Source organism: Oncorhynchus kisutch, linkage group LG1, assembly GCF_002021735.2.
Source record: "Oncorhynchus kisutch isolate 150728-3 linkage group LG1, Okis_V2, whole genome shotgun sequence".
NCBI classification, from domain to species: Eukaryota; Metazoa; Chordata; class Actinopteri; order Salmoniformes; family Salmonidae; genus Oncorhynchus; species Oncorhynchus kisutch.
The window spans coordinates 12,337,694-12,364,481 of NC_034174.2; the positions used below are offsets into that span (position 1 = coordinate 12,337,694).

Genomic DNA, 26,788 nt, shown 5'->3' on the forward strand with positions numbered 1-26,788 from the left:
ATCCTAATCATGGTCGAGTATACATGTCCCTTATGAATCCATTCTATCAAATCTTGGTGAAAAATACATCTCAAAGTTATGACCTTGACCATGCATGAACTACTGTATTTTGTTCAATGAAGATATTGGTGATCAGCAGTAGATACATTTTGTAAATGCAGGTGAGAACTTGTATATCTTTAATCCAATGCCTATCAAAAATACATTTACATACATTTATATAATTTAAGTGTTGGGGCAACAATCTCATCTCCAGGCATCATTCCATGTGGTGAGGGGCCCCTCATTTGCATCATAGGAGGACCATGACCATTCATATGGGGCCCGGGCACTGGTAGCATGCCTGGGTGTGGAGGGCCACCTGGGGTTCACAAATCAAAGGTTTATTGCTGCGTTCATAACCAAGTGGGAAGGGGGTAATTACCAGTTGTGAAGTCATAAAAAACAGTTGAATGCTTTCACAGTGAAATGGTTGAGAAACACAAATTGGCTAATGGCAAACAAGCTTTGTCAACCATAAACTAAAACAACAGCTATCATGCTTGTAAACAAATTATAGTGTTCAAAAACAATATCAATAGATTGCTTTTTATAAATAATGTTTTGTTGTTGCATTTAACTGCTGAAATTGTTATCAAGGGTCATTTATTTAGTAGTGATCAGAGTTCAGCATGTAAGAGAAGTCAGAGCTCAGGGATCCCACTAGTAATTATGAGCTGGAGGGGCGTTTCCCAGTCTCATGCTCATTTTTACAATAGTAGGAGATGTTATGAACGCTGCAAAAGCTCAGTCCCCAGTATAGGGCCGACATTATGGGCGGGCCTTAGGGGGCCTGGCCCTCCGCACCGTACCTCCTTGCCCATCCAAATAAAACATTTAAATATTGATTATTTATTTGACCGAGACGCAAGCCGAAATAATGACGCATCAATCCTAGATTTAAGCATCTGAACGAGAAAAACAGTGCCCCTCTGTCTCAGTATGTGTAGCCCATTAATCTGATGCTGTCTGGCCAAAAAGAGTAAGGCATGTCATACACTTTTTTTGCCAGACAGCATCAGATACATGGGCCACACATAGTAAGACAGAGGGACGCTGTTTCGCTCGCTTGAATGCTTTCTCCAGTGAAATTGTTTCAGCCACTTACAAATTCAAGGAAAGTTGGCTGGTGCACAGTGCACTGTTCGGATGCTGGAATTATTTCGGATGAACATGCGAAGTTAACCTACTTTTTGAAGATATTTTTTTGACAAGCCGATAAAAACATAACGAACTAGGGAACCAGTGAACGGACTTGGCGGGATCTTCCCCCGATTGGAAGGCCTCCGCTGAGGAGGAAAACACAAGGCAACATGTTCACTTATTGTAGCGACCCAACACCTAAACAAACAACACCTAGGGCTAAGGTGTTGGGTTGACAGTGGCTGGAACCTGATTTGAGTCCCGGTCGGGGCTACCCCTCAATTCACTACATTGGTGTGAAACGTGGGATGGTGCCAGTGAGGCCATCGGAGAGGCGTTTGTTAAAGTGAAAGTCTTGGCATAAAGACGCGTGAGGACCCAAAGGAAGGGGGTAGTGTCGCGACCTTAAAAGAGGTTGGGATCTCTTTGTGTAAAAGAGGTTGGGATCTCTGCCATTGATGATTAGTGCGTAAGGGCTAAGGTGTTGGGCTGACAGTTGCTGGACTGGAGTTCAAATCCTGGTCAGGGCTACCCCTGAATTCTCTACATTATTCACACTATATGATTATTATGGGTGTGTGGGGCTTGTGAATGTTTTGTATCTGCACAAGCTGTTGCTTATAAACAAAACTGCATGGAATCTGCTGAATGTTTAGCTATCCCCCTTCATATGTGCTTACTTATTTTCAGGGTTGGGGAGTAACAGATTACATGTAATCTGTTACATGTAAGGGATTACAAAAAAAAGGGTAATTGTCATTTGTTAAATTACCAGCAAAAATATTGTAATCAGATTACAGATACTTTTGAAAAACTAGATGATTATTTAGAAGATTACTTTTAAATTCAGAAAGTATGTTTGCGAAAAAAAATCTTTGACACTTCTCTGTTTTCTGACATTCAAATTAGCATTGAAAAATAACACAAATTTAAGTTTGTTCCACCTGAGCAAGTCTGACCACAAGTCAAAGACCACTATGATGACACACCACATGGGTTTGATGGATCGCGGGAAAAGAGCAGAGCTGTGTTTGAATACTCATACTAACTGCACTAACCATACTATTTGTGACGTGAATTGAGTATATAGTATGCTTATTGGTCATAATATGGATATAGTTGGTATGCCAAAAGTTCCGGGGTGTCATACTAAATTCGCCAAAATATGAAGTATACACGCAGAGGACACTATTTCCATACTTTAGGGCCCATAATGCAATTCTTCAGGAAATGGGTGTGGCTTCACATTGTTTCCAGATTTGAAGAAAATGAAGGAAAATATGCAGTCAAAGTACAACGAGAGCAGATACAAATTCATTGCTTTAACTAATTATGACAAATGTTAAGAAAATGTTGAGCAATATAATAAAGTAATTACTTTTCAAATAAGTTACCGCACACGTTATATTGGCTGACAATTTGCTGTCCTTACGAACCACATAGCGTATCATTACCGGTATGTTGTTAGTTAGCTACCTAACGTTAGTTGGCTACTTATACATCAAACTTGACAGTATATTAAATATAGGCTATCTAACTAACTACCCAATGTTTATTGACTTGATTATTCCCGTCATTCTTAGCTTAGCTAAATGGTATAGTCATTGTGCGTTCTATCTACTCCGATTTCAGAGCACTTTCACTGCAGAATAATGAATTTACCAGCGCTCAACACCTGTTGAATATGGCCGGTGTCAGTAAACCTCTAATCAAATTGTTGCCAGCAGCACAGTTGCAGTCACCAATGCTCTGGGTAACATGAAAACTGCCTAACCAGCTCTGCTAGGGCGAGTAAAATGGTCAGAGTGGTCTCATTTGTGTCTGTAAGTAGCTAGCAAGCTAGCCAATGTTAGCTTGGGTGCTCGACTGCCGTTGTAAGGTCAGAATGCTCAAACCAACCCTACTCCTAGGCCTGAGCCTCCAGTGTGCACTCCGAGAGTGAAACGCTCTGAATTTACAAATGGACAATCTGACAATGTTCTGAATCTACGAGCGCACTCTGGCACTCCAGATTGAATTTAAGAAGTGCCTTGGTCCTCCTTTGTTTTTCATGTCCAATTCACCACTTTTACCAAAGAGCATCTTCTGTCAACCAAAATGTACTATTGTGTACCTTAGTAGCGCTTCCCTTCCTCCTCTTTCTAACACACCCGAATGTCTAACTAGTAATTTGTTATGCTAACTAGCTAGCAAGAGGTTGCATAGCAACAGCATCAACTTCCGGTAGACAGGTGAAGAGCTAGTATGCTCAACTGAAAGCATACTGTTTGTTTATAGTAAATAAAATTAACTAATTGTATTTAGTATGTAGTATATACTCATTAAGTATGTTGTATACAGTATGTTAGTACGGGTATTCGGACATAGCTCAGGAATAGGCTTTTGTAGGCTACAGTCCAAGCTCTGTCTTCCAATGGTGCGACTGCTGTCGACATCCAAAGATTATCCAACTTGAATAAAGAATTGGCGGTACGAATGACAGCAGTGTTGTATTCTACGGCACTACGAATATAACTTATTATTGATATCTATATAGCGCATTGATGTGAATCACACTGCTGCTCTCTCATTTAGTTATTTGCGCCTTACGGATTGTGGTTGTTGTGGATGGCTGTTCACACATCTGTATTTGAACCCAAAATGGTTGAATTCAAGAAGTTTAAGCTGCTTATCAATCATTGTTTTTCAAACCAGTGGACATCCAGTGAAAAATGTGCTCTTGCAACAGCTGCATAGTGTGGATCCCAGCCTATAGAATAACAGCTGCATAGTGTGGATCCCAGCCTATAGAATAACAGCTGCATAGTGCGGATCCCAGCCTATAGAATAACAGCTGCATAGTGTGGATCCATGCCTATAGAATAACATCTGCATAGTGTGGATCCCAGCCTATAGAATAACAGCTGCATAGTGTGGATCCCAGCCTATAGAATAACAGCTGCATAGTGTGGATCCCAGCCTATAGAATAACATCTGCATAGTGTGGATCCCAGCCTATAGAATAACAGCTCTATAGTGTGGATCCCAGCCTATAGAATAACAGCTCTATAGTGCAGATCAAAGCCTGTGGAATAACAGCTCTATAGTGCAGATCCCAGCCTATAGAATAACAGCTCTATAGTGTGGATCCCAGCCTATAGAATAACAGCTGCATAGTGCGGATCCCAGCCTATAGAATAACAGCTCTATAGTGTGGATCCCAGCCTATAGAATAACAGCTCTATAGTGTGGATCCCAGCCTATAGAATAATAGCTGCATAGTGTGGATCCCAGCCTATAGAATAACAGCTCTATAGTGCGGATCCCAGCCTATAGAATAACAGCTCTATAGTGCAGATCCCAGCCTATAGAATAACAGCTCTATAGTGCGGATCCCAGCCTATAGAATAACAGCTCTATAGTGTGGATCCCAGCCTATAGAATAACAGCTCTATGGTGCAGATCCCAGCCTATAGAATAACAGCTCTATAGTGCGGATCCCAGCCTATAGAATAACAGCTCTATAGTGTGGATCCCAGCCTATAGAATAACAGCTGCATAGTGCGGATCCCAGCCTATAGAATAACAGCTCTATAGTGTGGATCCCAGCCTATAGAATAACAGCTCTGTAGTGTGGATCCCAGCCTATAGAATAACAGCTGCATAGTGCGGATCCCAGCCTATAGAATAACAGCTCTATAGTGTGGATCCCAGCCTATAGAATAACAGCTCTATAGTGTGGATCCCAGCCTATAGAATAACAGCTGCATAGTGTGGATCCCAGCCTATAGAATAACAGCTCTATAGTGCGGATCCCAGCCTATAGAATAACAGCTCTATAGTGCGGATCCCAGCCTATAGAATAACAGCTGTATAGTGTGGATCCCAGCCTATAGAATAACAGCTCTATAGTGTGGATCCCAGCCTATAGAATAACAGCTCTATAGTGCGGATCCCAGCCTATAGAATAACAGCTGTATAGTGTGGATCCCAGCCTATAGAATAACAGCTCTATAGTGTGGATCCCAGCCTATAGAATAACAGCTCTATAGTGCAGATCAAAGCCTGTGGAATAACAGCTGCATAGTGTGGATCCCAGCCTATAGAATAACAGCTCTATAGTGCGGATCCCAGCCTATAGAATAACAGCTGTATAGTGTGGATCCCAGCCTATAGAATAACAGCTCTATAGTGTGGATCCCAGCCTATAGAATAACAGCTCTATAGTGTGGATCCCAGCCTATAGAATAACAGCTGCATAGTGTGGATCCCAGCCTATAGAATAACAGCTGTATAGTGTGGATCCCAGCCTATAGAATAACAGCTCTATAGTGTGGATCCCAGCCTATAGAATAACAGCTGCATAGTGTGGATCCCAGCCTATAGAATAACAGCTCTATAGTGTGGATCCCAGCCTATAGAATAACAGCTCTATAGTGTGGATCCCAGCCTATAGAATAACAGCTCTATAGTGTGGATCCCAGCCTATAGAATAACAGCTCTATAGTGCAGATCCCAGCCTATAGAATAACAGCTCTATAGTGTGGATCCCAGCCTATAGAATAACAGCTCTATAGTGTGGATCCCAGCCTATAGAATAACAGCTCTATAGTGCAGATCAAAGCCTGTGGAATAAAAGTGGGGCTTTTATTGCTCAATCTAATTCATGCTGATTAAATAAATAAATCCAAAGGCCTAATGGACACATGCTCAAACTCGCACACTTTTGATAGACTTACAGAGGCAATCTGTAGTTGTCCCTTTTTGGACTTTTAAATTATATCTATTAATGTAAAGATATCATTTAATTGTATAAAATGTAATAGAAAGCGATGGGTTAGAAGAAGCCTACATTAAAAAAAACATAATGTAAAATGTAACATCCATATATGGCAAGCTATGTTAACTTTAACATTGATTTATCCTGCAATAATGTTGTTCAATTGGTAACATACATTTTTGTCTTCTTCTAATGCCTTTTAAAGGGAACGTAATCTAAAATAAACTAAATGTAATCGGATTAAGTTACTGAGTTTGGGTAATCCAAAAGTTACATTACTGATAACAATTTTGGACAGGTAACTAGTAACGGATTACATTTAAAAAGTAACCTATCCAACCCTGCTTGTTTTATCGATGAGGCTCTGTGCCTTCTCGTCCATCCATTTCTGGTAGTAGTCTTTCACATTCTCTTTATGTTTTCATGAGCTGCAGTGGGTCTTTCTCACCGATGTTGGCCCCCAGGTTGACCTTGAAAATGGAGGAAAAGGGTTTAGGAGAACAGGAATCTTAAAAACTGGTTTTCAATAAATGTACAAAGTGTCTGCACTCCCAGTGTGCAATTCTCCAACATCGAGGCAAGTTGTAAAGGTGCAACTCATGACACAAGGATTTTCCAAAACTTCTCTTTGTATGCTCAGCTTGAAGGAGGACAACATAGGGGAATCATACTTGGTGACAGTGGGTATGCACAGACCAACTTCTTGCTCACCCGCTATCTTCATGCAATAGGACCTGAGCAACAATGGTACAACCAAGCTCATATCCGCACCAGAGGTGTAGTGGAGTGCATGTTTGGTGTATGGAGGAGTCGTTTCCAGGGTCTCAGAAACACATTGCGCTTTCAACAAAGAAATTGCTGAATTGTCACGATTGCAACAGCAGTGTGTCTCAATGACCTCAAACAGCATGGCTGCCCAGATCCTTGCATTGAAGATGAGGATGACCCAGATGATCCCATGGTTGAGGCAGACAATGACAGATATTGACTAGCCCGCTGAGATGCTTTGGCTATGCAGCACTTCTCACAACAAAGATAGCTCAAACAATAGCCCTGGATTGGTAACAAAACATGTTTTAATTCACAAATGGAATTATCGGGACCCCGAACTGGTGCTGGTTCGAGAAGAACATTGGTACTGCTGCTGCTTCGTGGTTCTCTCATCCTCCTTCATAGACAATTCAACATGTCGGATGTGCATCTTCATATCATGCTCTTCTTTTAAATACTTTAGTTTGCGCCCATGAAATTCAATGGCCAGTTTCTCATGCATGCTCATCCTTTGTCTTTCACCCTGTAGCGGGCTGACCTTCACCCTATAGCGGGCTGACCTTCATCCTGTAGCGGGCTAACCTTCAAGTCCTCTCCAAGCTATGGTAATCATCTGCCTCTAGAAAATGATTACGTTGCTGCATTTGACAACATTATTTCATTTTTATTATGGGATTGCAATATATTATTGGCAACATTACATATTCCCTGCAATCCGGGAACACATGTTGAATGAAAGTGTCCTACCAAATGAGGTTTGGAACGGTCCCCCATCTGAATAGTCCAAATGGTTATCATCAGGGATACCTTCCAGGGGTTGCTGGCTATCAAAGATCCCGGTCAACTAGTCCCCCAGCTCATCTGTCTCTAGTCTTACCAGTCTTGAAACGCACCCTACGAGCAGCAGCATTTGTCTTCTTTAAGTAGATTTTTTGAAATGTTGTATGAGAGGGCCTCCCGAATGGCGCAGTGGTCTAAGGCACTGCATCGCAGTGCTAGCTGTGCCACTAGAGATTCTGGGTTTGAGTCCAGGCTCTGTCACAGCCGGCTGCGACTGGGAGACCCATGGGGCGGCGCACAATCGGCCCAGCGTCGTCCGGGTTAGGGAAGGGTTTGGCCAGCAGGGATGTCCTTGGCAGACCGGGTGTAGTGCACACCAACACGGTTGCCAAGTGTACAGTGTTTCCCCCGACACATTGGTGTGGCTGGCTTCAAGGTTTCAAGGGCATTGTGTCAAGAAGTAGTGTGGCTTGGCTTGGTTAGGTTGTGTATCAGAGGACACACGATCTTTGCCTCTCCCGAGTCTGTACAGGAGTTGCAGCGATGAGACAAGACTGTAACTACTAATTGGATACTGTGAAAAAGGGAAATAATAATTTTTTTAAATAAATAAATGTATGATATTGTTTGTGTTACATTTGTATCACACAAATGCATTTAGGCCCTACTGTGTTGTGTTAAAAAAGAAAACTAACATTTCAAAGTGGCCCACTTGATCCTTTTCAACCTCTCTTTCGTGTCATCTGAGATTCCCAAAGATTGGAAAGCAGCTGCGGTCATCCCCCTCTTCAAATGGGGGGACACTCTTGATCCAAACTGCTACAGACCTATATCTATCCTACCCTGTCTTCGAAAGCCAAGTCAACAAACACATTACCGACCATTTCGAATCCCACCATACCTTCTCCGCTATGCAATCTGGTTTCAGTGCTGGTCATGGGTGCACCTCAGCCACGCTCAAGGTCCTAAACGATATCTTAACCTTCATCGATAAGAAACAATACTGTGCAGCCGTATTCATTGACCTGGCCAAGGCTTTCGACTCTGTCAATCACCACATCCTCATCGGCAGACTCGACAGCCTTGGTTTCTCAAATGAATGCCTCGCCTGGTTCACCAACTACTTCTCTGGTAGAGTTCAGTGTGTCAAATCGGAGGGTATGTTGTCCGGACCTCTGGCAGTCTCTATGGGGGTGCCACAGGGTTCAATTCTTGGACCGACTCTCTTCTCTGTATACATCAATGATGTTGCTCTTGCTGTTGGTGAGTCTCTGATCCACCTCGACGCAGAAGACACCATTCTGTATACTTCTGGCCCTTCTTTGGACACTGTGTTAACAACCCTCCAGGCGAGCTTCAATGCCATACAACTCTTCTTCCGTGGCCTCCAACCGATCGCTGCCTACACCTGCCTGCCTGTCTAACATCACGACTCTGGACAGTTCTGACTTAGAATATGTGGACAACTACAAATACCTAGGTGTCTGGTTAGACTGTAAACTCTCCTTCCAGACTCACATCAAACATCTCCAATCAAAAGTTAAATCTAGAATTGGCTTCCTAATTTGCAACAAAGCATCCTTCACTCATCCTGCTAAACATACCCTTGTAAAACTGACCATCCTACCAATCCTCGACTTCGGCAATGTCATTTACAAAATAGCCTCTAATACCCTACTCAATAAATTAGATGCAGTCTATCACAATGCCATCCGTTTTGTCACCAAAGCCCCATATACTACCCACCACTGCGACCTGTACGCTCTCGTTGGCTGGCCCTCGCTTCATACTTGTCACCAAACCCACTGGCTCCAGGTCATCTACAAGACCCTGCTAGGTAAAGTCCCCCCTTATCTCAGCTCACTGGTCACCATAGCAGCACCCACCTGTAGCACGCGCTCCATCAGGTATATCTCTCTGGTCACCCCCAAAACCAATTCTTCCTTTGGCCGCCTCTCTATTTAGTTCTCTGCTGCCAATGACTGGAACGAACTACAAAAATCTCTGAAACTGGAAACACTTATCTCCCTCACTAGCTTTAAGCACTAGCTGTCAGAGCAGCTCACAGATTACTGCACCTGTACATAGCCCATCTATAATTTATCCCGAGCAACTACCTCTTTCCCTACTGTATTTATTTATTTTGCTCTTTTGCACCCCATTATTTCTATCTCTACTTTGCACATTCTTCCACTGCAAATCAACCATTCCAATGTTTTACTTGCTATATTGTATTTACTTCACCACCATGGCCTTTTTTGCCTTTACCTCCCTTTATCTCACCTCACTTGCTCACATTGTATATAGACTTATTTTTCTACTGTATTATTGACTGTATGTTTGTTTTACTCCATGTGTAACTCTGTGTTGTTGTATGTGTCGAACTGCTTTGCTTTATCTTGGCCAGGTTGCAATTGTAAATGAGAACTTGTTCTCAACTTGCCTACCTGGTTAAATAAAGGTGAAATATATATATATATTTTTTTCATTTGTGAAAGTGGGCCAACGACACAATACGGTCCTGCTTTAAATCAATTGCAGCTTATAAAGGCTTCATAAAGCCTTCATAAACACTACATAAATGTGATACAAATCATCTATAACTGTATGTCATGCTTTATGAAGGGTTCATAAATGTGGCATAACTATGTGACATAACCACCTATGTCAAATATGACATAAACCTTTGCTTTATTAAAGGTGGCATAGCCAACTTCTTTCCCTCTTGGGTGAACAGTCAATATTGGACCTGACCTCAACCTTTCCTAAAATACTGTGCTGCAGGATGACACAGTCTGAAGTGCAGTCATGCACAGCAAAAAACGTTGGGAGGGCCTTTAAAAATCTGTATTTGTTTTTATTGATGCCTACTTTTTCCCCCAAATACCGTTTTCTTTGTAATTTTTTCTCCAGGTTTTGAGTTGTTTTTACACAGAATATTTATAGAAAAACAACAACATTTCATTTTCTTTTTTCACAAAATTGCATAAACCCCATCAGGGGATGACTTCTGAGATCTGGGAGAAGAAAAATCTAAGCTACTTAGATAGTAGATAGTAGTTGCCCTTTAATCCAGTTAGCATGTCCTGCCCTGTTGTTTGGTTAGTGGGTTTTCTGTAGTGCAGTAAGCCATATGTGATGATAATGTATTCAATATTCAGAGCCCCATGAAATGACACCATATATACATTCTAGAGACCCTATTGAGTATTCCATACAATACTTTTACTGTGGCACCCAGAATAGTTATTGCTTTAAGCAATGGTGTAGTCATGGTTGCCAAAGGAAGCCAGGCTTCCCTAAATATTTGACCAATGAAAAAATAATATTTATGAATTAATTTAACTTCCGACACTCTGTGTTTTCATAATTTCCGTCGATTCGCAAGTGGCTGAATCTCACAGGGAAATCTTCAGAGCGCCCCTCTGTCTCAGTATGTGTTGCCAATCTATCTGATGCTCTCTGGAACAAAAGAGTATGACATGTTGCCACTGTATTATTTCATTGATTGATGCCAGCAAGCATTTGGCCTCCCTTGATATTGTTATTTATTTTTTTGTTAGACAATCAGCATTAAGCTGAGATCAACTGTGGATTGTCCTAGCACAGCAAAATGACCCCAAAGGGAAGCCAGTTTGGATTTGGCTTCACACCAATCAAATCACATCCTAATCAAAACGTCATCATTGTCAGGAAAACCTGTCTGTTTCTGGTCTGCTTATGTTGATGTCCTGCAGTAGCAAGCTTGCTAAATCGGCCATGGATGGAGATGGGGATTTGGACTTGTGGTTTTGACTTAATTCTCTGTACAGGTCAATGATTATGACAGTGATTCTGATCTAACCTTAAATTCATATATTGTGCCACTGGCCTGAGACGATTGAAATTCAATATGTAGCCTGGATGTAGCCTAGTAGGGTCACGCAAACTAGCTAGCTAACTTAGCTGATTCATTGTTGCCAATGCGAGGATATCAGGCTAGCAAGTATTTTAGTTGGGTAGCCTAAGAAAACTAAAACTAAAAGCGTACAGAGCCATAGACCGTTTTGCCAACATGAAGGAGAGTAGGATGGCATTGGTGTTTAACTAGTCTACATCTAGGGTGAGTCCAAAAAATGCACAAACATATACACACATACACACAGACAGAAATCAGTACCATGGACAGCCACATGATATTCAGCAACATTGATTGGAATAAATTGTTTTTGGTTTCTTTACATTTGTTTTCAATGTATTAAACTAAGCATATATAGCCTTGTGATTTGATGATGTTTAAATGTTTAAGTAGAAATGGTGCTGGAATAGTCCTCCTGTTGTCTTTGTGCTGACTTGCAGTAACTCTGTGGTTCTAAATCATTAGTTGTTTAGTAAACTGTCAAACTTTAACTTGCTTGACCATGCTGCAAGTCATATACTGTTTGTTACATGCAATATTTGCTTTGTGGACAGATGTTGCTCTCCGGTTTTGTGATGAAACAAACGTACACTATGTGTAGTTGAATTATTCCGCCACTGTGTGACTGTTGTCTTTTTGTTGTCACGGCTTTATTAACCTTTATTTATTGTAATTTTAAATAGTTTGTAGTAGTTGAGTGTTGAGTTATATTACATACTGTATCTACCTCAATCATTATTTTAAATAATATCGGTGAGTTCACAGCAATGGCTAGCTAAAATCCCCCTATATGCAGCCACGTCTCATAGTCACGTCATGAAATTTGTAAATGAAAGAGGAATATAATAATACGAATTGAATGCAGTTTCCCCATCTCCCCATTTAGTTTCTGTCACTGCACAGAAATGCCTTACCCTGATGGTGTGACAAAGGCATTTCCTAACAGACCTAACTTTCTTTGTTGTTACTTTTAAGGTTGGAGCCAACATGCTATACCTCCAGCAGGCAGAAAGGCAAGAACCATTCACCTGTCAGGTCAGGGTCAAGCTACACTATTCACAGCCATGTGTAATGTTCAATGTAATTACATTGCTGGATTGTTTTGAAACTTCATGTATTTGTATTGTTTTAAAAATGTAAAAATTAAAGGAAATGTATGGTTTAAACATGTCTTTAATATGTATTTGTTTTAGCTGTTAATGATAATTCCCTAATTGTTAATACATTTGTGTTTTCATCATTAGGCCTTTATGTACGTGTTAGGAATTACCAAAGGTGTTTGACTTTATAGCGAGTACAGCATCATATGATATGTGACTCGTTTCAGGAAACTAGGCGTATGTCGAAGCGTCACTTCTTCACAGGAGAGCCATTTGAAAGCAAACTTTTTTTTAAATCAAAATGCGTTTTTGGCAGAAATGCCTTCTAGAATATGTGAATTGTCATGTGCCTTAATAACAAAATTGTATGCCATCTGTAAATACGAATACAATTGTTAAATTACGAGCCTAGTTGGTTTAGTCACAGAAAAAGTGAGCAACCTTCCCGCGAGTCATGATTGGCTGAGATAATGAGTGGGCTGGACATGTTGAGAGATGAGTTCGGATTGGTCTGCCATGTAGCATGCTTCTGTCTATTTGAGCTGGTCAGTATGTGTAGGTAATCCTGTCTGATGCGGCTTTAAAAAAATGAATTGCGTAGTAGAATGGCATAAGTGTTGCTCTCCACTTTCTGGAGGACCGAGTTTTGAAATCAGTGGAAATAGAGTATGATAGCTAAGGAGATGGAGAAAACACCTGTCTCCGGATTACGTCTTCAAACTAAGAGCAACCATGACATCCGTAACAGAGAGGGAAAAGCGTCCATCCACGTATATGGGTAAGATGTTCTAGCTAGCTACATTTTCAGATATTAGACGTTTCTAATTTTGTCAGAAAGTCATTTTCATTTCAAGTTAAAGTGTACTGTTAGCTAGCTAGCTAATGTTAGCTGGCTGACTCACTAATTAAAGTTACATGTATGATCTGTGTAGTAATATTATTCGTATCTCAGAGCCATTTGCTTTGTTAGTTATAGGCTAATGTTATCTAGCTAACATTGAACCTGGTTGGTTCTCTTCATGCAGAGTAATAACGTTGTGAGTTGGGATTATGGTTAATTGTTTAGCTAGCTAGCTACATGTCTTAACAAAAGACTCCACAATGCAAGTATCCATTTCAATAGAATGTTCATGATGTCATTGCGACAGCTGTTGATAGATGAAGCTGGTAAATTCTCTCTGGCTATCTACCTAGATTTCAGAGCAATCTTGCCTGAGTGTGCCCGAGCACAGAATCATTTACGAACGCTCAACACCCGTTGAATATGGCCGGTGTCAGTTAACGTTGGCAAAAAATAATACATTGTTGCCAGCAGCACAGTTGCAGTCACCAATGCTCTGGATAACATAAAAACAGATCTGTTAGGGCGAATAAAATGGTCAGAGTGAGCTGTTCTCTCATTTGTGTCTGGAGGTAGCTAGCATGTTAGCTTGAGTGCTTGGCTGCTGTTGTTAGGACAGAACGCTTGGATCAACCCTTAAAGAGATGGGTGGGGCTAAAGCTTAAGAGTGTGTGAACGATGCTGAATGTGTGTAGACAAAGAAGAGCTCTCCAGTAGGTCTACCAAAACATTCAAAGGCCATTTTCTCAAAAGTGAGGTTACCAGTTTATCAACTTTCAAAGCAGAATTACTTTCTCATTGTTCCTCAACTGTAGTGTATGATATACTATTTTCTAGCTTTAAGTCTCTATTTTTATCCAATGTAAAAAACACAATTTCAAATGTTGCTACTTAAGATCGAATCGATCCGGTCAGTCACATACAAGGCATTTATGTCTGTGTTATGAATGACCAAAGGTGTCTGACTTCATAGTTAATACAGCGTCATATGATACAAGGCATTTATGTATGCGTTATAAATTACCAAAGGGGAATAACTTTAAATTAAATACATGCGATATGGACTAAGTATTACAGGATACTACATAAAGTGTGAATAAATAGGTTATTAACATACTGCGGATTTATGAAGGTTCTCTCATGACCTACAGGTTACTGTAGGGTGTGAGGTATTTAAATAGGTTGATGGACCTGCAAAGTTTGTGTGTGTGTCAAAACCTGAAAATGAAAGGCTGGCGAGTCATGTGTAAGGTACGTATCACCCGTAAGGTAAGTAGCTTGCATAGCTTTTTTGTATCTGTGGGATACAAAAAAGCAGGTTAACCAAGTTACTGAAATCCAAATATATAGCTGTGCCATGGACCAGAGCTAACATTACTGAACAATATATATAAACGCAACATGTAAAGTGTTTCATGAGCTGAAATAAATGATCCCAGAGGAGGAGTATTTCTGTCTGAAATAAATCCATTTTGTGGTGAAAAACTGACTGGGTTTGGCTCCCAAGCGGCTGGGGCTAAGCCCTCCCATGGCTGTGCCACTGCCCAGTCATGTGAAATCCATAAATTATGGCCTAATGAATTTATTTAAATTGACTGATTTCATTCTATGAACTGTAACTCAGTCAAATCTTTGAAATTGTTGCATGTTGCGTTTATATTTGGTTTAGTATAGTAACTACAAAAATATGGATGAATAGCATTAATTGAATGACCTAATCTGTTTTATCATTAACGAAAGAAAAGCCAATGAAAATAATAATTCGAATAGCAACAGATGACGTAAACAAAAGTCCACACATAGAGATCCTATTAAATTAATTATTTTAATTTCTAGTTCTAGTCCATACACCGTGACGAAAGGTGACGTTCGATTGCACCGACGTCCAACGTTGTCCCTCCCGCAGCCATGCGTATTACGCTTGTTGTTGTTGAACTGGTTGTTATGACTGGACAAGGCCTCGGACTAAATTAGGAGAGAACCCCTCGTCGCTGCCACGGGAGACCTGCCAATGGAGGGCATGGACATAGACCTGGACCCGGAGTTCGTTCAGAAATTCAACTGCATGGGTACCACTGACAAGGACGTCCTCATCTCAGAGTTCCAAAGACTGCTGGGGTTCCAGGTCAACCCGGCAGGATGCGCTTTCTTCCTTGACATGAGCAACTGGTGAGTTCGGGGATGTGGGGCCTTGCTTGTATAGTAGCTAGCTAGGTACATTTTGAGTAGTCCCCGAGGCTCTCTTTTTCTCTTGCATGTATAGCTTCTTGTGTCGATATTTTGCACGGACTGTCATTACTGCTAGTACATAGCTATGTGAAACTGTAGCTAACGCCAGATAGTTAGTCACTGGTCATCTGTTCCAAATTAAGTCTAGCTACCTTTTGCTAAAAACAAAAGGACATATTGCAACATAAATATTCACCATATCTAACCTGACCAGATTTGTTAATTGTGTAACGTTAGCTAGCTAACATTAGTTGTAAGCGTTTGAACTAGTTGTGGTCTAGATATACCGCTAATGTTAAAGCTTGCGCAAAGAGGCTCTAGGCGTACTTTAAATCACCTAACAAGTGTTTGTGATATGATGACGTAATTTAATCGGTAGTGAGCTAATCTAGGCTAGTGATCAAGACTATCACTGAACAAATAAAACAATCCTGATAAATGAACTCGACTCATTCTTGCAAGGGAAAATCATTATCAGCAAGATATACTTTTGCATTTTTTTCCCCTTCTTTTAAATGTTCTTGTTGTGAAGTAGTTTCAGGAACTGGATCACGTTTGAATAGTTGCTAATTAAACATGGCATTGACTCACCCACTCTTCTAAATGCCATTTGCCATTAAAATAGGAATCTACAGGCAGCCATCGGTGCCTATTATGATGTTGAGAGTCCCAGCATCAACACACCATCCATGTCCTTTGTGGAGGATGTGACGATTGGTGAGGGAGAGTCTGTTCCCCCTGACACACCGTTCACAAAGACCTGGAGGATACAGAACACAGGTGGGGTTTACCTTTCAGACATCTACATCATATCGCCATACCTATGATTCATCAATGTAATGTCACACAAGAAGAAAAACCTTCACTGCAATGTAAGACCCGGAAACCACTGGCCTGTAAACGTGTGTAATCTCTTTGTCTGCCTCTTTCACAGGTGCAGACTCCTGGCCACCTGGGGTATGTCTGAAGTACATTGGAGGGGACCAGTTTGGCCACGTCAACATTGTGATGGTGCGCTGTCTGGAACCCCAGGAGATCTCAGACGTCAGTGTGCAGATGCGTAGCCCCGCAGCGCCCGGCATGTACCAGGGCCAATGGAGGATGTGCACACCCACAGGGCTGTTTTATGGAGGTAGGTCCAAATGTTGCAGACACACTGTTTTGTGGACAACATGTTTTATAAGTGTGTAATTATCCACACATGTTAACCTTTGCATGTTTGTGGCAGGTTAGCGTTTGAGTGGTCAGTAGCTGGCACTGGCACTGCCACAAGGTCATACAATCTGATTTTATCCCTAACCTTAACCACACTGCTAACCATAATGCCTAAACTTTTAATTAAGACCAAAAAGCTAATGTTTGTTTTCATGAATTTTTACAATATAGCCAATTTTGACTTTGCTGCTGGCCCATCTAGCAGAAACCGCTCAGTTCTGCCTAAAGGGCAAGACTCGTGACATTAAACGTCAACCTGCATGTTTGTGTGCTGACTACAGGTCTTCACGGTTTCAACAGACCTGTTGAAATAAATAGATTAAAATAAATGCTAAAATAAATAGCATTAGCGTGTTGATGTCGCTGGATTGTCCTACGGTAGACAATCGACTTTTGTTGGTCATTAATTTCATCCGTCTATATAATAACCTGTTCTTATTTCCCCTATAAACAATGACTTGACTTACTTTTGAAATTACCCTAATAAAGTTAAGCAACTTTTGTGAAGGTTTGGTGGCGTATGGCTATTATTAGGCTTACTGCAGGCATATGAAGGCAGTGCGCTCTGGCACTCCAACTGAATTTGAGGTGAGGAAGAAGGTTTTAGGCCAACCAGACTTACTCCTTTAATCGAACAATAAAATTGTTAAATGTCTCCTTTTTAATATAAAAATGTAATTAATATCATACAATATGATTTAGGCCTATATGCATGCAATGCCCTGATGCATTTATCGCTCAAATCTCCGACAGCTGAACTGTGACATAGACAAATATTTTTTTTATGAAAGTAAAAACGAATAAAGCAATGAATAGATTCTAATGTTTTGAATATGCTGCACATCGAAACACAACAAAACATTTTTTTAAGGATGTGCCTGTGGATCATTTGGCCAATATGGCTTGTTGAATAATTTAGCACGCCCAATTTTTCAGTTTTTGATTTGTTAAAAAATTTCGAAATATCCAATAAATGTCGTTCCACTTCATGATTGTGTCCCACTTGTTGTTGATTTTTCACAAAAAAATACAGTTTTATATCTTTATGTTTGAAGCCTGAAATGTGGCAAAAGGTCGCAAAGTTCAAGGGGGCCGAATACTTTCGCAAGGCACTGTATATATATTGGGTCGGGTGGGAAAGCCACGGATCCATTTCGGACCCATGAAACGTTTTTAGTGTGTAGTACTTTTTCAAGACATTGAGTAGTCAATCAATGTCTTGAAATTGGTCAACTTGACCAAAATGTAAAGTAAACATTTTTCTAATTGACTACTGAGCATTTTGGATGTTTAACTCCTATCACTACCACCAGTGCTGTCTCCTGGACAGAACAAGTCACCCTTAATGCCTGGTGTGTGTCACTCTCTGTCCACACAGACGTCATCTGGGTGATCCTCAGCGTGGAGGTGGGTGGCCTTTTGGGCGTGACACAGCAGCTTTCCTGCTTCGAGACGGAGTTCAACACCCAGCCGCACCGCAACGTAGAGGGAGACTTTAACCCTTTTGCCTCGCCACAGAAGAGCAAACATGACGCCGGAGACGACAACAACTTCAAAGAGCCTGGAGGAGCCTGGGAGGGCAGGCAGGACGCCATCCAGCAAGATGAAAACGGACTGTCTCACAATGCTGTAAATAGAGCATCGAATGGGCTACAAAACAATCTGTCAGTAGTGACTTACAGTCAGGTATGTATGAATGAATGAATGAACCAAGGTTAGCTTGCCTCGAAACAAGCTGATGTCCACTCCTCACTGTTTTTTGCTTAACATTTAGGGAGCACAAGTTCAATTTCTGTGCCACATTTGGATGTGTGTAAAAAGTGCTCTATTCATGGCTGGCTTTGAAACGTCCGATTCAAAATAAAAAATGTTGTTGTCACAAAAGAGTACAGTGTTCAGTTCACAACCATATACTGGTGCAATAGCCCTCAGCTTTTCCAGATGATGCCACTACTCTACCTTTCCAGTATGTGTGGAAAAATCACAATAGATCTCTGCTCTGAATTGTGGCACAGATAAATTGTTTTCCATCAGTATTGTTAATCAGTAATTAAATGTTATACATTTTTCCAGTGTTTACTGCACCCTCACCTGGCTCAAAAGTAAGCCTACCTGTCACCTTAGTGACCAGACACAACAGACAGACCTTCTTCAAAAAATTCCACCATTCTCCTATGCAAAACAATAGTAGTAGAGGAAAATGTAACATGTCAACCACCGTGCTCCATCGTACCACATTATGCAGTTGAACAGATGTAGAAAACACACGTGAGCTCTTTGCTATTCTATGCATCTGTGCAGTTCCTCTAAGGCAGGCGTTCCCAAACTTTTTCACTCAGGCCCCACCCTTCCAGCATTGGGGAATATCCCTGTGAGGTCTGGAGGGCTGCTCTTAAAATTGGTTATATTTCCCCCACCATAAAAATGACTCTCCAGCGCTTTTGGAATTTTTTGTGCTCCCTGACTGTTAACGAGCTGGACAGAGTGAAGAGACTGTAAATGTAGCGCCGTTATCATTTCTACTCAGTTTCATCTATATATTTTTTTGTACTTTTCCCCATTTTTCTTCCCAATTGGTAGTTAGTCTTGTCCCATCACTGCATCTCCCCTACGGACTCAGGAGAGGCAAAGGTCAAGAGTCCTCCGAAACAGGACCCTGCCAAGCCACACTGCTTCTTGACACTCTACTTGCTTAACCCGGAAGCCAGCCTCACCAATTTGTCGAAGGAAATACCGTCCAGCTGGTGACTGAAGTCAGTTTGTAGGCTAGAGCGCGGTGGGACAAGGAAATCCCGGCCGGCCAAACCCTCCCCTAACCCAGACGACGCTGGGCCAATTTTACGCCACCCGGTCACGGGCTGCTGACACAGCCTGGGTTTGAACCTGGGTCTGTAGTGAAACCTTAAGTGCCTCAGTGCCATAGACCGCTGCGCCACTCAGGAGGCCTAGTTTTAGTAATTTCAGTGTTGATTGAGATTGTGTGTGTCCCCCCCCCCCCCAAAACAAAATGTGCTATTTTGTTTGCTCAAACCACCGGATTGAATGGGTTCATGGGCCGTATGTTTGACACCCCTGCTCTAAAGGTCAACTCTACGGGTTTCCCAGACCCATATTAAGCCTAATCCTGTACTAAAAAGCATTCTCAACTGATATTCGCCATTGAAAGCACCTTGTAGTCCTAATCTGTTTCTGGGAAACTGGTCCTACGTGTCAGTTGGTGGTTTTCACTGAGCAATAACATCCTCCATCTGCCCAGTTTATTCCCCTTTTATTAATTTACCTGTTTATGCGATAATATGCTTGGGTGGGCGGAGTCTTTTGGCATTTTTTCAGGCCTTCCTCTGACACTGCCTGATATAGAGGTCCTGGATGGCAGGGAGCTCGGCCCCCAGTGAAGTACTGCGCTGTCCGCACCACCCTCAAGCGCTTTGCGGTCAAGGGTGGTGCATTTACCATATCAAGCTGTGATGCAGCCAGTCAAGGTGCTCTCGATGGTGCAGCTGTCAAACTTTTGGAGGATCCGAGGGCCCATACCAAATATTTTCTGCATCCTGAGGGGGAATAGGCGCTACCGTGCCCTCTTCACAACTGTGCAGGTGTGTGTGGACCATGTTAGGTCCTTAGTGATGTGGACACCAAGGAACTTGAAGCTCCTGACCTGCTCCACAACAGCCCTGTGGATGTGGATGGGGACGTGCTCTCCCGTCTTTTAACTATAGTCCACAAAGCTTCTTGGTCATACTGGCGTTGAGGGGGAGGTTGTTGTCCTGGCACCACACTGCTAAGTCGCTGATCTCCTTCCTGTAGGCTGACTCATCTCCATCAGTCCCAGGGTCCCTAGCTTGGTGATGAGCCTGGAGGGGACTATGGTGTTAAACGCTGACCTGAAGTCTGAGTTATTTCCCCTCTTATACAGGTGGGAGAGAGAGGGCAATGTGAAGTACAATTGAGATAACGTCATCTGTGGATCTGTTGAAGCAGTATGCGAATTGGAGTGGATCTATGGTGTCTGAGATGATGGTGTTGATGTCTGTCATGACCAGCCTTTCAAAGTACTTCATAATTACAGATGTGAATGCTACAGGGTGATCACTGAACTTCTATCATGCAAATAAAAATATATATATTCGCCACATGCTTCGTAAACAACAAGTATAGACTAACAGCGAAATACTTCCCAACAATGCAGAGAGAAAAATAGAAAAATAACAGAAAGATTATAACTCGTAGAATACATTGTGTTGACTGTGTTCTGTCTCTCCCCTCAGGGTGTTCATGGACCCTATCCGTTAGGCCAGAGTTAGACAGATGGAGACCCAGGCCAGGTGGTGCTGAACAGACCTGGGCATGCTGATGCTGACCTGCGGCAGGGGCACTGGAGAGGGGAGGGACACATATTTCATACAGACTCTAGACAACTCTCTCCCTTGAGCCCTACCCCATTCCACCAAAACACAAGCTACAGTGAGAACAAGGAGGCACCTATCCCAGTGAACACCCTACCAGCATCATCAGCACCCTCCCAAGATCAGCATGAGTGAATGCTACATAAAGAGTGCTATAAATTCTAAATTCTACTACATACATGTTTTGTTATTATTTGTAGCTGTCAACACACCTCATTAGTGTAGGGTAGGCACTGCTGGTTGAGCTTAGCAAAAGGATGGATGTGTGTGAGCTTGAGCAAATGAAATGTGTGAGAAAAAGCCATCTAAAACTATTTTGCCTGTTGAGCTATTATTGTAGGATTTGAATCCTTGTCTGTGTTTTCTGAATTGTGCATGTGTGCACGTGTATAGTTTCCTTTTGGATTTTACTGAACACAGTGGTGGATACAACTTTGGTAAAGAAGTTGTGGTGACCTATGTATGTAGGCCAGGTAGGTTATGTATCTAAATAGATTAAACAAAATAATACTAATAATAAAAATCTAATTCTCCACAGGTGTTTCAGAAGTTAGGATACAGGCCTGTGAATGAGTTGCCCCTTAAACAAGCCTTTGCTGTACTGTACTTACGACACATATGGATCATTCAGTGGTAAAGCTTGTTCTTTAGAGCCAGCAGATGGTGCTATTAACTAAACAATCAAACCAAATGGTCTCTGACACATCACTACAGACATTGAAAAGTAGACTTCCCTTTCCCATCATAGGGAGAGGTATTTAAATTCTGGGTTTGTGACTGCTCAAGCCATTGACAATATCAGCACCATTTGTTTTGTTTCTGCAGTTTGCACGATGTCACTTCAGATGTTTACAAGTGGTGATTTGATTTAGTTTCTGTATGCTGTCTGGATCTAGATATTATTGTCTGTTGTAATAGTATATATTCTCCGTGTTTTAGTTTTCTTCCACACTTAACAACGTTGAGTCCCGTTTTGATTGTCAAATTAAGTAGAGTGGGTACATACGCTCAAAAGGACAGGTTCAACCCTGGAATTCATTCATTCCTCTGCGTCAAAGTGGAATGCTCCATTACGACATGTAGTCATATTAATTATTGTTTACAATTACATGGTATCAACCAAGTTAACATCATGTTATGCAATTTGTTTCCCATTTGGAATGTTATTTTAATTTATTTTATTTACCTTCACGTTCTTCAAGCAAATCAAGATTTCTCTGCTTCCAATGTTTCACAATTTCCACAAGGTTATGAGTAAATGAAAAACAAGGAAATTGATGACAATTTTTATTCATAGACTAAAGATCTTGTAGATGCTCATACAAGAGTCTTATCTTATGGTTTCTTCTGATGAAAAGTCCCTGTTTTCTTGTGGCTGTTGTGCTTTCACACCAGCCTTTCATATTTATGTATTTGTCAAGGGCATTATGTTAGTCCTCTGTGTTCACTGTTCTGCATTTTACTCTGAAACCAGAGAGTGTTTCATTCTTAGCTTTATTATGTTTTTTTATTTTGGTGGGAGGGTGCAGTTTTAAGCAAGATGGCATGGAGAGTGGCGCATTTGCATAGTCTTATGATAGAACATTCATGAGAAGAGAAAATGTCAAATTAAAGCCTTTTTCCTATATGTATAAATGAACATTTGTACGATTAAATTAACACTGAAACAGAAAATGTGGCACCAGGTTTATTTTTTGACTCAGTTTTAACTTATATATAACACACTGTTTGAAACATTGGTTAGCAGGTGACGGTAATGATTCCTTGGAATCGGCCCCATTTGGCAGGGAAACAACAGCACAGTTATATGTTCTCTTTTGCCAGGATTTATTTTTATTTTTTTACTAGTTAAGAACAAATTCTTATTTTCAATGATGGCCTAGGAACAGTGGGTTAACTGCCTTGTTCAGGGGCAGAACAACAGATTTTTTTTAATTTGTCAGCTCAGGGATATTGATCTTGCAACCTTTCAGTTACTAGTCCAACACTCTAACCACTAGGATGAGGCTGCAGTTCCCAAATGACAGAACAATGAGGTATTGGGTCCCTGAGAAAAACATTACTGTGGCAATACAAACAACTGCAAGTCTTGGTGAGAAGTAAGCAGTAGTGACAGAGGGGTTTCTTCCCACATTTATGGTGTGGCCGTTGGTTTATGGGACAGGTATGATGTTTCCTCACAGTGGGCTCTTCTATCCAGGGTTCAGTGTAGGCCATCTCACTTCTTCATCTTACTGTACACTGACTTAAGTGGTGTTATCACAATGACTAAAGTTCAGACATGCTCAAAAGCAATAAAAAAATGTAATGGAAAAAGTCCCACAGCATCCCCCAAATGAACACGTTTACCTTTCGTGAACCTTCACTTGCACTTTTGTACTACTCGCACTGACTTTGCTGATAGCTGCACCTCAAATCACATTGTATGTCATGAAGAGCGGAAAATTCAAACTATATTCAGTGCATACACATGTAAACTAAACTATATTCAGTGCATACACATGTAAAATAAACGATATACAGTGCATACACATGTAAACTAAACTATATACAGTGCATACACATGTAAAATAAGCTATATACAGTGCATACACATGTAAAATAAGCTATATACTGTGCATACACATGTAAAATAAGCTATATACTGTGCATACTCATGTAAAATAAGCTATATACTGTGCATACACATGTAAAATAAACTATATACTGTGCATACTCATGTAAAATAAACTATATACTGTGCATACTCATGTAAAAAAATATAAATAAATTACAGTTGGACAATGGTAGAAAAATTGACATTCATTAAACAACCCATAACTTTTGTTGCAGACTGAGAATATGAACATATTAATGTTAAATGTAAATGTATTGTGCCTGAAAAGGAGAAACAACGTATTTATTATGAAACAACCCCACTTAATGTTGGAGAATAGAATACATTGGATTTTTTAGGGACTTAAGTCTGTAGCCTGAAAGGACCAGACTTGAGTGTGTAGGGGGGAGGGGCTACTGGAAAGGGGTCGATGTCCTCATTGAAATAGGTGGTGCGTTTGAGCGTATGGATTCAGTATGTCAGTGCTGTAAAGTACTTAAGTAAAAATACTTTAAAGTACAACTTAAGTAGTTTTTTGGGAGTATCTGTAATTTACAATGTTTACCACACTACATTCCAAAAGAAAAGTATGTACTTTTTACTCCATACATTATTCCTGACACCCATAAGTACTCGTTGCATTTTGAATGCTCATCAGGACAGGAAAATGGTCCAATTCACACACTTATCAAGATAACATCCCTGGTCATGCCTACTGCCTCTGATCTGGTGGACTCACTAAACACACATCCTTAGTTTCTAAACAATGTATGAATGTTAGAGGTGTGCCCCTGGCTCTCTGTAAGAATCAAATAAAATGGTGCCACCTGTTTTGCTTAATATAAGGAATTTAAAATGATTACATTTACTTTTAATATATTGATATATTTATAACCAAATACTTTCAGACAGGGTGTAATTTACTGGGTGACTTTTACTTGAGTCATTTTCTATTAAGGTACAGTTGAAGTCGGAAGTCGGAACATACACCTTATAGGCTGACCACACCGCTCACCTCGCGTGCGCGAGCATTGCAAAATAAATTTAGAAATCTATGTAATTCAATTATTGCACCCACACTACTCGCGAGCATCAACGAGCATCTCCGTTGCCAAGGGCTAAAATAGAACTCCTTTCTAGATCGCGCTGCAAGTCCTGCCTCTCCTATCTCCTCATTGGTTTATAGAAGCAGGTACCCACGTGCCATCTCCTCATTGGTTTTACCCATGTGGGTGATTGAAAGACGAACTGTGTTGTCGGTCGGTGTAGTAATACTATGAAAGTTTAAATGCCAATCACCATATAAGTTCAAAGATGAAAAAGCCTGGAATGAGGAAAGATGATTAGAAACAATTCGGTTGAGGGTTTTATGTGTGGATTAATTAGAGGACCTTGTGGATTTCAGGTAAAGTAACAACTCAATGTTTATATCCCAGGACAAATTGGCTAGCAACAGCAAGTTAACTAAATAGGACAAATTAGCTAGCAAGTGGTAGCTAACTAGCTAAATTTCCATAAATGTGTAATACTTTTCGATTTTGGCCCATTCCTCCTGACAGAGCTGGTGTAACTGAGTCAGGTTTGTAGGCCTCCTTGCTCACACACACTTTTTCAGTTCTGCCCACAAATATTCTATGGGATTGAGGTCAAGGCTTTGTGATGGCCACTCCAATACCTTGACTTTGTTGTCCTTAAGCCATTTTGCCACACCTTTGGAAGTATGCTTGGGGTCATTGTCCATTTGGAAGACCCATTTGCAACCAAGAATTTAACTAACTGATGTCTTGAGATGTTGCTTCAATATATCCACATCATTTTCCTCCCTCATGCTGCCATCTATTTTGTGAAGTGCACCAGTCCCTCCTGTAGCAAAGCACCCCCACTACATGCTGCTGCCATCCCTGAGCTTCACGGTTGGGATGGTGTTCTTCGGCTTGCAAGCCTCCCCCTTTTTCCTCCAAACATAACGATGGTCATTATGGCCAAACAGTTCTGTTTTTGTTTCAACAGACCAGAGGACATTTCTCCAAAAAGTGCGATCTTTGTCCCCATGTGCAGTTGCAAACCGTAGTCTGGCTTTTTTATGGCGGTTTTGGAGCAGTGTCTTCTTCCTTGTTGTGCAGCCTTTCAGGTTATGTCGATATAGGACTCGTTTTACTGTGGATATAGATACTTTTGTACCTGTATCCTCCAGCATCTTCACATCTTCCTTTGCTGTTGTTCTGGGATTGATTTGCACTTTTCGCACCAAAGTACATTCATCTCTAGGAGACAGAACACGTCTCCGTCCTGAGCGGTATGACGGCTGTGTGGTCCCATGGTGTTTATACTTGCGTACTATTGTTTGTACAGATGAACGTGGTACCTTCAGGCGTTTGGAAATTGCTCCCAAGGATGAACCAGACTTGTGGAGGTCTACAAAAAAATTGTGTCATGCAAAGAGGCACTGTGTTTGAAGGTAGGCCTTGAAATACATCCACAGGTACACCTCCAATTGACTCAAATGATGTCAATTAGCCTATCAGAAGCATCTAAAGCCATCACATCATTTTCTGGACTTTTCCATGTTGTTTAAAGGCACAGTCAACTTAGTGTATGTAAACTTCTGACCCACTGGAATTGTGAAACAGTGAATTACAAGTTAAATAATCTGTCTGTAAACAATTGTTTGAAAAATTAGTTGTGTCATGCACAAAGTAGATATCCTAACCGACTTTCCAAATTTGTGGAGTGGTTGAAAAACGAGTTTTAATGACTCCAACCTAAGTGTTTGTAAACGTCCGACATCAACTGTGTCTTTACTTTTACTGAAGTATGACAATTGGGTACTTTTTCCACCACTGCAGTATGTCTCCCTTAGCTTGAGGCGTTTGTCTGTCACCAGCTCTGGCATCTGAACAAATAACCTCAGGAATTCCAATGTTTGGCTTCCAGGTAGTGTTTAGCATTGGGATAATTACCTGTGCGTGTGGCATAGCTGTGTTTTTCTTTATGCTCAATAGCAAGTTCCC

At 41.1% G+C, this 26,788-nt stretch overlaps 1 protein-coding gene across 1 annotated transcript; it reads left to right on the plus strand.

Moving 5' to 3' along the window:
- Nucleotides 1–15,175: 15,175 nt before the first annotated feature.
- Nucleotides 15,176–22,855, plus strand: LOC109899431 (protein ILRUN). Its single transcript, XM_020494672.2, has 5 exons — nucleotides 15,176–15,500; nucleotides 16,186–16,340; nucleotides 16,495–16,692; nucleotides 18,154–18,461; nucleotides 21,044–22,855. The coding sequence occupies exons 1-5, from the start codon at nucleotides 15,343–15,345 to the stop codon at nucleotides 21,077–21,079; spliced, it is 855 nt and encodes a 284-aa protein (XP_020350261.1). The 5' UTR covers nucleotides 15,176–15,342; the 3' UTR covers nucleotides 21,080–22,855.
- Nucleotides 22,856–26,788: the final 3,933 nt, after the last annotated feature.

Excerpts from the sequence above, each read along its gene's own strand:
- LOC109899431 (XM_020494672.2), top strand. The coding sequence starts at position 15,343 with ATGGAGGGCATGGACATAGACCTGGACCCGGAGTTCGTTCAGAAATTC. Across the intron at positions 16,341-16,494 it reads CTGGAGGATACAGAACACAG|GTGCAGACTCCTGGCCACCT; the intron begins GTGGGGTTTACC and ends CCTCTTTCACAG. Across the intron at positions 16,693-18,153 it reads CACAGGGCTGTTTTATGGAG|ACGTCATCTGGGTGATCCTC; the intron begins GTAGGTCCAAAT and ends CTGTCCACACAG.